Below are 12,638 nucleotides of genomic sequence, written 5' to 3' on the forward strand. Positions count from 1 at the left end.
TAGGTACCCTACCCATCCTGACCTAGTTATGAAACTGCAAAGCAGGGATGTATACATGACACTTACATAGATGTAGGGAAGATGTGACCTTTCCCAGTAAGCAGTGAGCAGGGGAGAAGGTATGGTATGTAGGGAGTCTGGCTGCTGGTAGGAAAGAGGGCACTTGATTGTAGGACATTCCTATGGGCTTAGTACATTGTTACACTATACAAACATCCTATTTGCCACCTCAATCAGTTGACAAAATACATCAAACAGTCAATTCTGGCTCAGATAAAGTGGGTTCAAGGTAAGCATGAAAGTTTCACTCTTCTTTACTATCACCCAGGAGGATTTCCGCTGCCTACTCACCCTCCTCAAAGCAAGAGGAAGAAAGCATCTGAGCTTACAGCAGAGTGATAGAAAAATATACTACTAGAGAACAGTAAATAGTATTACATTAGAAGAGAAAACCACAAATGTCATTGAACTTACATTTCCATCCTCACACTAACCCATTAAACAACTACCCTGTGACTTGGAGTGCTTTGTGGTTGCAGTGGCATTTACTACAACTCATTAGATCCCTACTTCACTGCAGGAAAGGTGATGCTTTCAGAATGACCCTCCAGAATTGTCACGTTTTAATGGGTACAAAATGAAAAAAAGAGTATTAGTGCTCTGACATTCAAACTCTCCAGTTGACTGTAGGAACAGCTTTATTATATTGGGGTGGGAATTCTGTCAAATACTAGTTGCTAGAAGTTTCCTATAAAGCAGGTGAAAGCGGATAAACAGGGAAATGGGCTTAGGAGAGCACATGAAGCAAGAGAGGGAGGGGATTTGCAAGACTGAGGAATAATAGATTTCCTGTTTTACCTTGATTTATTAGGGCTTGCATCATGTTTTCCTGAAACAAGAGTGAACTAAATCTCAGATTATTGCAGAGATGTCACCAAGCATGGAATTCATGATGCTGAAACTGTGTTGCTCCAACTATACTACTAATATAAAGTTAAGAAGACCAAACTCTGTTTTCAGTTACACCCAGGTATCAGAAAGCAGAGTCTCTATTATAAATCCCACTTTATAGTTTCATATTTGGACACTTTCAAACTACCTCAGTTGGCAACTCTCCAAATGACTTTTTAACACAGGTGCAGCCAGTTCTCATAAGTTATTTTGATCCCTTTGTGCCTGGGATATATTGTGCACGTAAAGATAAACCCAGGATTCTAGAAATTTTATGTACCAAACTCCACTCCCCGCTTCACTATAACATGTGAGTATCTGCTCTGACAGCTTAATCTGGACACTTTTGCTTTTCTGGAGTTCTGTAACACTGCAATAATAGACTTAAAAAGCCGTTATGCAGGATCAATCAACTAACTACAGCTAACTTGTTGTACCCAATTAAATTCAGTACCATGTAACCAATACATAGTTCTCCTATGGGACATGTAAGTTGCAACCATACCGTGTTGTAGGACAAAGAGTAAATACAACTCAACCACATGAGATTGGGAAATAAGTGTCAGGTCCCAGACACCATTTAGCTCATTTCTCTTGCAGGGTATCAAGAAAGGGAGCAAGTTAATGGATTGGTGGTTGGTTGGATCCTGGATGTTATTCTGGTGCTGGTATTATAGTTCAAGCAGACTGAGGAACTTATTGAGGAAAGAGCAGTTCTAAATGCTCTACTTGGAGTAATTTTACAGTAAAGGCCAGATCCTAATCTACCTATTAGGTACCTAAGTAGACTTTGGTGTGTAAATGTGGTCCTATTCTATCCTGCCCAAGTCCCTGAAAAAGTGATAATGTATCTTATCCTTGCAATGTGCTGTCATCTTAGGATCATGTTACACATTAATTTTAGGTGGTTCTTGGAGCTCTTACCCCCTGGATTGTCCACGCCTTAACACCTGAAACTAGTTTTAAATACAATTTAGGTGACTTAAAAAAAATGCCACTCCAGGACAAGTTTATCTCTGATCTGTGTTACCCAGCTTGTGTTCTATTAATGTGTGGCCACTCCCCAGAGATGAGCTACCCAAGTTACAGTCCTCCAGCATCACAGGATGCAATGTCCCTTCCCCCACCTCCTGCTCTGTGTGGACAAACTTGCCACCCTCTGAACTCTGTTGGCCCTGGGGTGGTTCCTGCACTAAACCGGGGACTAGGGCATGACTAAACAGCCTAGAGGCTGGAAGTTCAAGGCCATAGCAGAAGCACTTATGGCACAGCCTGTCAGATTTCCAAGAATCTATTAATTCTGCTTAATACCTTGCCACAAGGACATGAGACAGGAAAAGCACCATACAACTCCACCTCTTGCCCTTGGAGATGTGACCTTTGCACCCCCATCCAAACAACCTGCAGAGCACATCCCAGGTAGTTGGATTGCAGGGCATGGATGGGTCCAGGAGTAGGGTTTACAGGAGGTGGCAGGGGAAAAAGGGGTCTGGATCAGGTCCCCATGAACTGGGGCTTCCTTCCTGGGGTGGGGTAGTGGTTCCCCCAAAAGCACCTCTACCTCACTGCTCCTGCCTCCCAGCCACCTTGGAAAGCATAGCCAGCACACCCACATCCCACTTCATTAAAACATGTGGCCTTTTTAAATTTACTTCCTCCATATTTATTTTTTGTTTTTTATTTTATCCTTCAGTGACTGACTCCCTCCACTTCACCACCCTTCCTCCACCCCCATTTCTTTTCCATCTTCATTTCTTTACCCACCCCATCCCATTAACTCTCTGCCTCCCAGCTTCATGTTCTCACCACCACCTCCAAACCCTCCCTCACACTCCCCCACCTAGCGCAGGGACGGAAACCTGTCCTGGATCACTAGCCTTCTAGTGGCAACTCACAGCTGTAGCTCCTGGTCAGGACCCCTGGTTGCCAGTGCTCTAGTGACAAGTCATACTTGTGCAGATAGGGGACAGTCAGAGAAGGTTTTTAGCCTTAAGGTGTGACTGCTCTAAATTCAAACTAGCACTAACACTGATCAACATTTGAGCTGCTCAAAGTACAATGTGTAACCAGGTCCTTAGTCTCAAAGCTAAGTCACAGCTAGCAAAAAGAGAAGGAGGATTCACCATTCCTTTTGTATGATTATTTTCTCAGGGAATTGAAGAGCAGAATAGGATCATGCTTATGTGCTTAATAGATTGAATGGGATCTGGTCCCAAGTGTCTAATTTTAAATGCTGTATATCATTCTGCATTTCCATGGTTAATTGTAGAAAGTGTGAAGAACCTGGAGTTCTAGAGAGGTACTAAAAAAAATCTAAATATGAAATGAGTAACTGCATCTTCTGTTTTTTCTCTCAGTGATCTCTTTATTAGGAATTCTAGAAAGCACCAATAAAATTAATCATGTTGTATAGACATCAGTGGGCATCACCAGACTGTTCTATAGTCCAGAAATATAGGGGGATTCTGTGAGTGGTTGGTTGGCTGGCTCTCATCCACCCTGGAGAAAGCAGAACAGTGGGGACTGGAGCTCAGTGATTTCTATCAACTTATAAAACAAGTTTGTGTCAACACTGCCTTGAGTTAGCTAGCAACTCTACACCAACTCCATGCTTTCCTACCTACACGATGTATTTGAGCTCCTTGATAATTTTTCCATTCCAGTGATAGAAATCTCCTTATAAAATCTTCTCCCAACCATGAGACCTTGTCCTCCATTTTTTTTCTGCATACATACTCTCCCTCATTCATTGTATTTGTCAGGAACCACTGTATCAAGCATGCCTTCTCTTAGGATGGTTAGCTTGCCTTTCTATATCCAGTAATAACTGCAGGATAACTACTGTTGTGAATAACACAGAGCAGATATTATGGTACTTAAAAGAAAGTAAAATCAAGGCCTGATCTGTCATGCTGGGTAGCCACCACTGGTTGGGATAAAAGATGGAGAGCCTCTCCAAATAATAATCAGAAGAAGTGGGAATAATTTCTAGATGATTCACCTGTATGTAGAGCTCAAAAAGAGAGTAAAAGACAGTAAAGAAGAGCTGAGATATTTTGTGATATTTTTAGCCCATTCATTCAAATGAAGGGAATAGCAGGGACACTTTCCTTATCTTGGCTATTATTTCACTCTGCAAGAGACAGACATTTTTCCAGGTGGGTTTGCAACTTTCTCCCAAAATACAGAGCACAGGAATGCACACCAAAATCAATGTTAGATGTGAATTAAGATTTTATTTTAATTAGTCATTTTCAAAATGTAGGGCATGCAAACGACAGCAAAAAAAAACGTCATTTTACTTTTTTTTTCCTTTAAGCAGATTATTTTTAGCAAGGATGGAAGACTACCAACCTAGACAAAAGCGCTGAACATCACCCGGCATATAAAGAGCCACAGCAAAATGCATAACAAAAGCTATTAAAGGGCTGAGTCAAAATGCATCTAGCTATGAGGAGGAGATAGAGGCACAATACCATGTAATGATTACTTAGTTTTACATTTGTCATTCAGGGTTTGTGCACATAATTCCAACCTAAAGACTTAAGATTTCTTTTCTCTCTCTAGCTGGTTTTCTCAAATTGCTGCTAAGAATACTTTGGCCTTTTAGAACACTTTTCTTGCCAAGGCTTTCAGAACACTTAACATATTAAGGGCTACATTGTGACTTGGACTACAAGCCCATGGATGAGAGTGACAAGGAACAAGCATTATGATTTGGTGATGTGTCTCTAAATCACTCTCCCAGACATGAGATCTGCTCCCTGGCTTAGATTTTGTGCCTCAAGTCATATTTTATCCCTAAATTACCTGTCCAAGGTCCTACAATGGATCAGATAAAAAGACAAGAATATAAAGATCTCAAGTCTTAGACTAAACCTACTGTAATGATGAGGTATTAAGGATAGATAGTTCAAAAGTGACCATATGCTCACTTTTCAAAAGGTATTTAGCATCCTTCTGATGCAGGAAGGTAGGTAGTAGGATTTACAAAAGTGGCTATGCATATATACAGGATCCATTTAGGTAGTTTGCAAATCCCACTAAGCATGTATCTTCATGTTTGGACACCGAAGCACCTCTGAATATCTAGCCCTCATTGACTTATGAATCTAAATCCCCTTTTCAAAAATGATATAGGCACTTATAAGCCAAAGTCTCATTAGCTATCATCAAGACTTAAGGGGTGATTTTCAAAGTCACAAAAGGCATGTATTCACCTAGACACATTTGTCAATGGGATTTAAGTGTCATTTGTACATTTGGAAACCTTCCTCTTAAGTTTCTAATTGCCTAAGTCACTTTTCAAAATAGGATTAGTCATGTTAGTCACTAAGGGTCAGATTCTATTTAACCCATTAGGTATGTAAGTAGGCTTGAAAATCCAGTAATGCAGCTACTTTTGAAACAATTCATAGAATCATAGAAAATGAGGGTTGGAAGGAACCTCAGGAGGTCATCTAGTCCAACAGCCTGCTCAAAGCGGGACCACCTGCAACTAGATCATCCCCACCAACATTCTGTCTACCTGGGTCTTAAAAACCTTCAAGGATGGAGATGCCACAACCTCTCTGGGTAACCAATTACCATCTTACCCTTAAGACTGAATGACAAAAAGCAGCGAGGAGGGGGACACATTCACCCTTTATATTAACAGTTTTTCAGGGACTCAAGCCCCTACATGCATGTCTCCTGCTGGACAGGAACATAATCACACATAGACACCTACATCTGCTTATACACCTCATAGATGGAATAAAATCTGGTCCTAAATGTCCTAACCATGTATCAGGCTTGCTCCAAGTTATGAAACACATTTCAGTTTGTGGGCATTAACTTCAAATATTTTTTAAAACATTCTTGTATTAGAACAGGTTTTTGGTGCATGAAATGCCAGTTAGCTAAAAATAACACTTTGAAAAGGCCATTATGGGTTGCTTAGAGAATCTAGGATTACCCCACAGTGGGCTCGTCTACACAAGACACAACTGTGCAGTGGTTACTGCACATTTATTTAGTATTTGTATAATCAAGTACTAAATAAATGTGCAGAAACTGGAGTTACTGTGTAGTAGCACCAGCGAACTTCTTTTTAGTGATGCTACTGCACAGTAGCCTAATAATGCTATGCAGTAGTGTATTAGCACTGTTTGCCCCTCTCAGTGTATTAGCACTGTCCATCTCAGCTTTAAACTTGCTTTTCAGAGGCTTGTGTCAGGATTGAAAATGTCTCAGAAGTTGTAGAAGGAAAGTATTTCTTTCAGCACTGGTTGAATGAGACTTTCAAAGAGGATGATAAGAGATGGGCATGGTTGGGGCAGATCCAGGGATGATGCAAGGGTATGGAGGCCTCCCACTTCTGCCTCTACTGTCCCTGGCTGACCCAGGTGCAGAGAAAGCCCCAGAACCACTCCTGCCCTACACCAGCCATGGGCTGTGGCTTTGCAGGGTGCCAGGCTCAGCAAGGGACAGTGGCAGTGGTGCTTAGGTTACTTGTTTAGCACATGGTCCCTGCTGCTCCATTCCACACATGTCCCCTGCTGGCCAGGAGCAGGCACCAGAAGGAGGAACCCATTCACCATTGCTGCTGTCCCTGGTTGCTTCAGGCATGGGGGAACCACACAGCTGTTCCTGCCCCAGGCTGCAGGGAGGTGCTGTACAGACAGCTAGGCTCAGCTGGGGACAATTACAGCAGCACAGGTTTCTCTCTCCAGTCCCTGCTCCCAGGCCAGCAGAGGACACTGGGAATGGCAGGGAACAGACACTGGAAGGAGGGACCTGCATGCTGCCACTGCTGTCCCTTGCTGAAGTGTGCACCTAGTACTGCTGCAGCCATAGGCAGTAGAGGCAGTTTTGGGATTCCCCTCATGCCTGGATCCATTGGAAACTACAGCAGTGGTGTGTGTGGAGGGAGGGGTGGACTCCCCCCAGCTCCCTGGTTTTCTCCCACCAATCTGGGGGTTCCAGCCACACCTAGTTCTTATGTCCTCGTGGTTTGAGGGGCAATGTTCCACACCACCCTTTACTAAATCCTGGATTTTCCCATGGACCTAGTGAAACACTTGTGGGTGTTTCCATTGTTGGAAAGTGCCTCCAATATGGCTTGGCTAAGGAAAGCAGCAGGGGATTCTAGAGAGCAGATCTGCTCAAGAAGTATCTTGAACCCAGTGGGCATGTCTACACATGATATTAATGTAACTCAATAAATGGCAGCACAGTTTCCGTGGGAGTTTATTGCTCCCATGCACAGTGTTTGCATGTGTGCCTGGGACTGCAGTACATTGAGCTGGGGTGGTGCAACCCCAGCTAGCAGAGGGCCAGGGGGGTCAGCCTGCCAGCCCAAAACTGCTCCCCCACCAGCTCAAGGGTGCTCCAGCTAGCATCCTCATGTCCCAGTCAACCTTGGTCACTGTCTACATGTGCATTGTGGCAGAATAAATAACTCCACCAAAGGATAGTATATGTATCGGGCAGTACTATCCTATGGTATAGTTAATTAGTTTACTCCAGCCTAATAAGGGCACATGTGTAGATGATGACAATTTACTGCAAAAATAATTAATGAACTCCGCAGTAAAGTATCTCTAGTAGATGCCCCGTGTGAGTACTGGGGATAGAATCCTAGAGGGCAGGGCTTTATGTAGCTGGAAATAAAGTCACCATGGAAAACAGTTGATCATGGCTAAGGGGGATTCTGGGATGTGGGGCAATAGGGAGAACTGTTGGTTGCACAGGCCCATAACATTGGCAAGCCTGTCTACCAGTGGCTCCATGTGGTATTTAGTTGTAGCTAAAAAGGCTACTTGCAAGGATATAATGGCAAGTCAGGGGGCAGCCATTGCTCAAAGCTGTGCTTCAGTCCTTGCTCCCTAGATAGTTAGAGGGAAGCATAGACTACAGCACCTCTGTTGAAGGCCCATGGTGCTTTCTTGTCTTTTCTCAGCCACTGTATGCACCCCTCGCCTCTGGGGTGATTTATGCCACTGAATGCACATATAGCCTTTGCTCTTCCAACCCCATGCACTCAGCTGTGTAAGGACCCATATTTAAAATTGATTAAGCATTTCCTAAGCTAGAGAGCTTGCTGCAGAATTTAACTCTGTATTATAAAATAAAAAATCAGAGCTGGAGCTGTGGTTGGGTTACTGGCAGCTCTTACCCATATCGGTCTTCAACCCAGGGAGCAGTTTCAACACAACTGGCTTTGCATAAATATCTGATGTGAGTTTTTAGGCAATACATTTTCTCCTGCCACTTTCCCCATAATTTTAGTGCTCAAGCAAACACACCGTAAGTGTAGTCTTTTACCTCATGTTCTCCTTCCTGTGAACTGTCACATACATTTCATAAACTCTCCCCTGGGGAACGGCTCCTGCAGGGATCAGCAAACTTACTCCTGCAGAACAGAAGATACACAAATAAAATAAAACAAAGGAAGAAAGGAAACCAGCCCTGTGCACAAGAATGACAGGAGATTTTGATGATCAAGCCCCACATGCCAGGTTCTCACCCAACTCTCAAGGAGAAAGGGAATATTGACTGCCAATCTGGCTTCTGTACCTGTCAGTTGATTGGCTGCTGCTGCTGCCTCCTTCGAGTCTGTCCTGACTTATCAGAATGGAGAAATGGATATTTCTTCCCCCCTCTCTTGTTTTATTTTAGGAACAGACAGATGGTTACTCTGCTGCTTACCTTGTAAAATGAGGGGAAAAGCAACCATTGCATCTAAAATTTCAAACAGCTGTAATGGGACAGCTATCCCCAGGCATTGCTTATTTAATTAAAAAGGAAAGAGAGATAGTGCAATACTGTCCCAGGGAGTAACAAGAGCCATTTATTTCTGGGAGGGCCTGGTTAGGTGGTCAGTAACCTATGGTCAGATGTACCTCACTTCTAAATTACCAATAATTGGGACAAAATTGGGTTATTTCACAACCTCTCCATGACCAATATAAAAGAGTAATCTAGAATTCCAATATCCAGTTTTCCTTGGCAGGTCAAATAAGCAGTGTCCTATGCCCTACTTAGTGGCAGTCAGCTTGGAGTTTAATTAGAAATCACTGTACTTCTGTGATTGCTGTTTCATACAGTTAGTGACTGACTCACCAGGTAACAGATAGAGTGACCTTCCAAGCTTTTATGACCAAAACAATGGGACAGAAAACTCAGTAGACTGTGCAGCTGGACAGCTGTGGATCAGCTGTTACTGCAGAACGGGAACAATCAGAGAATAAAGGTAGGGATTTTAATTCCTCCTACATACATTTATAATATGGCTGAAGCAAAATCTGCATGTGTGGGTCTACATGTGTGCATGTGTAAAGCAAGTACCTTACAAAATGTTGCCGGACAGGCTGTCTTTTCTTGTAAGTATGTGAACGGCTGGGGACTTTGGTATCTGAAAGACTCTCTCTCCCCATGCAGTACATATCCAGCTGTTATCAGTGGATGTTCTTGACCTGCAGCTCCAGATTCTTGTTCTGAATGGGAGGGAGCAGCTGACAGGGCATGTTTAATGAATGCCTTTGATTCCTGAACTTATTTCTCACAGGATTAGTTACAGCACAGATACATTAAGTTTTTGGATATGTGGCCTAACCCATGGATTTTTTCATTTATATAGGGAGGGCTGTAGAGTAAATGTGGGATTTTAATTATAGTTAATAGGAAGGGATATATTACTGAAAGCTGAATGGGCAGATCATTATAGAGTTTTATTGCTGATGGATGCAGTTGACACTGCTTGTTTTAATTATCTTTAAAGTGACCATAACAACAGATGAGCATTTCCCCCTCCAAATTGATGCTAATATACATGATTTAAATGTAACTAACAGATTTTGCAGTGAGTGTCAGTACAAATTAACTGGAGAATGACTATCCATTTAGATCTTTAGCCAGAGAAGCACAAACATCTGATCCTACAGTGCATATTTTCAACAAAATTCAGCAAATTACAACCATGGTCAGAACTCCCCTCTGTCTCCCTCCAAAGCTCAACTCTCATTGGGACTCTAAGATTAAATGGTTAGATTTTCAAAACAGTTCCACACTCCATAGCTCCTGCTGAGAATGGTACAAATGTCTAGGGCCAGATTTCTTGAAAGTCTGACCACTTAAATTAGTGTTTACACAGGAACTGGGCATTTAAAAAAAAACAAAAACAAAAGAAAAACCCTGCTCCCAGTTGCAAGTGCTAACCCCTTTAAAAAACCTGCCTGAATGCATGCAAGCAGGCTCAAACATCAGCCCTCTTCTCAGTGGGCCATCACTAGAATTTGGTTAACTGGAAATTTCAATTAATTGGTGGTTTAGCTAACTGGGGTTCTACCACAGCAGAACAATAGCATAACACTTTCCCAGTCTATAAAACTGGTCTTTGTTCATTCATTTGTTGTTTTTTTCTCCCCTTTCCTAACTTGTGTAGTAAAGAAAAATATATAGTAAAGAACAGAATGGGGAAAAGGTGCACCTCTGCCCTGCCTTCCTTTGCAGGAAAACCACGTCAGAGAAATTATTTGTTCACCTGCAGGAAATTAATATTCTGCTATCTTTCTTCAGCACTGTGCAGTCTGCAGCAAATTGGAACTGGAACAACTGATTTGTTTTCTAATTAATTTGTCCTTTATATGTGTGATGACAACAGTGAGGTTTTCTGCCTTGAAGTTGCTTTTTTGGAGCTGTATGAAAGAAAAGGTCAAGGGTGTCGAATCTCACTGTGCACAGGAAAGTTCTGAGGTCTAATATATCTGAAAGAAGCAGCTCAGAGACTTACAGTTTGCTGTTAAAGAAGGCCAAGACTTTGGGGAAAGGACATATAAAATAGTTGAGTAAACCTGAATGGAGAACAAAAATCCTGTTTACTCTAAACATAGAAAAGGCAGATTCCCAGGAGTGAGCTTGTTTTTTTCTGCTTAAAAGAACAGACAGACAGCTTTACTTAAAGCCACCAAACAATTCCCACTTTCAATACCTTGCAAGGCATGTTTAAACCAGCACTTACCTGAATTGGGAACAATCAGGTGACCCCCTAGGGAGTTGAAGGTCCCAAAAGCAGTGCATGATGGGTCTGTTTGTCGAGCAAGGCTCTGGTTCTTCATGTTTAGTGTCTCATTCTCCAGCAGAGACTGAGAAATTTGTGGAGACAGCTTGGATGAGAAGTCAGACAGGTCATCCTGTGGGGTGACTGCGCCTGAGGTATTATAGACCTTGATCTTCAGATTAGGCAGTGGATCAAGGATTGGAGAATTGGTCATGGGAATTTTATCAGAGACATCATGTAAAGCATAGACAGGACCTCTGTACATGGCTGCAGCAGATGTGAGGTCTGGTGGCACTGCCAGGAGGTCTGTGTTCAAAATGAAAAGGAATAACAACAGAAAGTATTATGTACAGCTACATTCTTCTCACTCTTCCAGGTGAAGAATAAACTTTACTGTACTTCTCATGCCTTCATATTTAAGGATATGATGGACAAAGTTCTCCCAGACTGAGCTGTATCTTCTTTTCCATCCATCCATCCATTCAGCCAGCCATTTCTAGGAGTTTATGTAGCCCTGTGACTATGGAATATATCTTTATGCAAATTAAAGAACATTCTTGCTTTTAAGATTTTAATCTTGTATTCTTTTTCAGCCAGCATTCAGTCAGACTCCAAATGTGAAATGCCCAGCCTCCAAATAAGAGACAAGAGATAAGAAATATGTGCTGCTGCTGGTTGTCCCGGAAAACACAGGTTCCCACTCGTGGTGATGTGCCCAGTGGGTGAAACCAGGGGAAAATGTTATTTGATGGAATTGCAATATTAAAATTTAACTTCATATCAATGCTGGATGTTTCTTGGTTACCATTGGACTATTGCTTTAAAATTTGATCTGTATTCTTACGCTAGCCTATGTAGTTCTCAATTTTTGGCTCACTCTCTCATTCTACAGAAGTTTACATTCCTCTGTTTTATGTTCTAGAGTATGTTGCAAAAAGACTAACATGAGTTTTTAGCACTTGGCTATCAGAAACAAATGAGTGTAATCCTTTCTTTATGAAGTGCCAATGAACACGCAATTCATGTAGCTCTGGAAATTATTTCCTTATAGTATCTGATTGAGTTGGTCAACATGAAATAAAATGACAACTAACCTTGCCTTGCAGCCTTGATATTAACAGGCTGAAATCCACCATTTAATGCTGAGGAATCTATAATATCCGACTCAAAGTCACGGTGGTTCTTCCGGTATACAAACAGTGCCACAATCACGGAAATAGCCAGGCACACGATGACGGCTATCACAATGCCTACATAGAGAGCTACATCATCTGAGTCAGGAGCAGCTGAAAGGAGACAAGAATGAGACACTGAACAACAGTAACTGATTGCAAGAATTTCAAGAGTATACATCCATATTACTATCATTTCCTTCAAATATTTATTACCTTTTTTATAAGTTAATTTAAAATCCATTTCCAAAGCTATAGAAGGAAGCTGTGCACTACCTGTGTGAAAATGATCTTATGTTTCTCTCTTAGCCATGTTCTTATTCTTTATCTATCTATCTATTTATCTAGTAACTAGGCAGTATACAACCCATTTATAACCAGACTTCTAAAGTAACTCTAGCCAAAAGACATAGATACACCATAGTGACTTGTTGTGAAAAATATAATGTTAATTTTGTGTAGTATCTAATAAG

General features: G+C 41.9%; 1 protein-coding gene across 1 annotated transcript in view; it reads right to left on the reverse strand.

Annotated features, from left to right (window-relative positions):
• The window catches only part of UNC5C (unc-5 netrin receptor C), a 426,201-nt gene that overhangs the window by 46,847 nt on the left and 366,716 nt on the right, over positions 1–12,638 (reverse strand). Inside the window, exons 9-11 of the mRNA XM_019488075.2 lie at positions 12,088–12,279; positions 10,955–11,299; positions 8,260–8,347 (exon numbers count right to left, since the gene is read on the reverse strand). Of these exons, the coding sequence (XP_019343620.1) occupies positions 8,260–8,347; positions 10,955–11,299; positions 12,088–12,279 (625 nt within the window). The remainder of the gene's footprint in view (positions 1–8,259; positions 8,348–10,954; positions 11,300–12,087; positions 12,280–12,638) is intronic.

Source organism: Alligator mississippiensis, chromosome 2, assembly GCF_030867095.1.
Source record: "Alligator mississippiensis isolate rAllMis1 chromosome 2, rAllMis1, whole genome shotgun sequence".
Classification (NCBI taxonomy): Eukaryota; Metazoa; Chordata; order Crocodylia; family Alligatoridae; genus Alligator; species Alligator mississippiensis.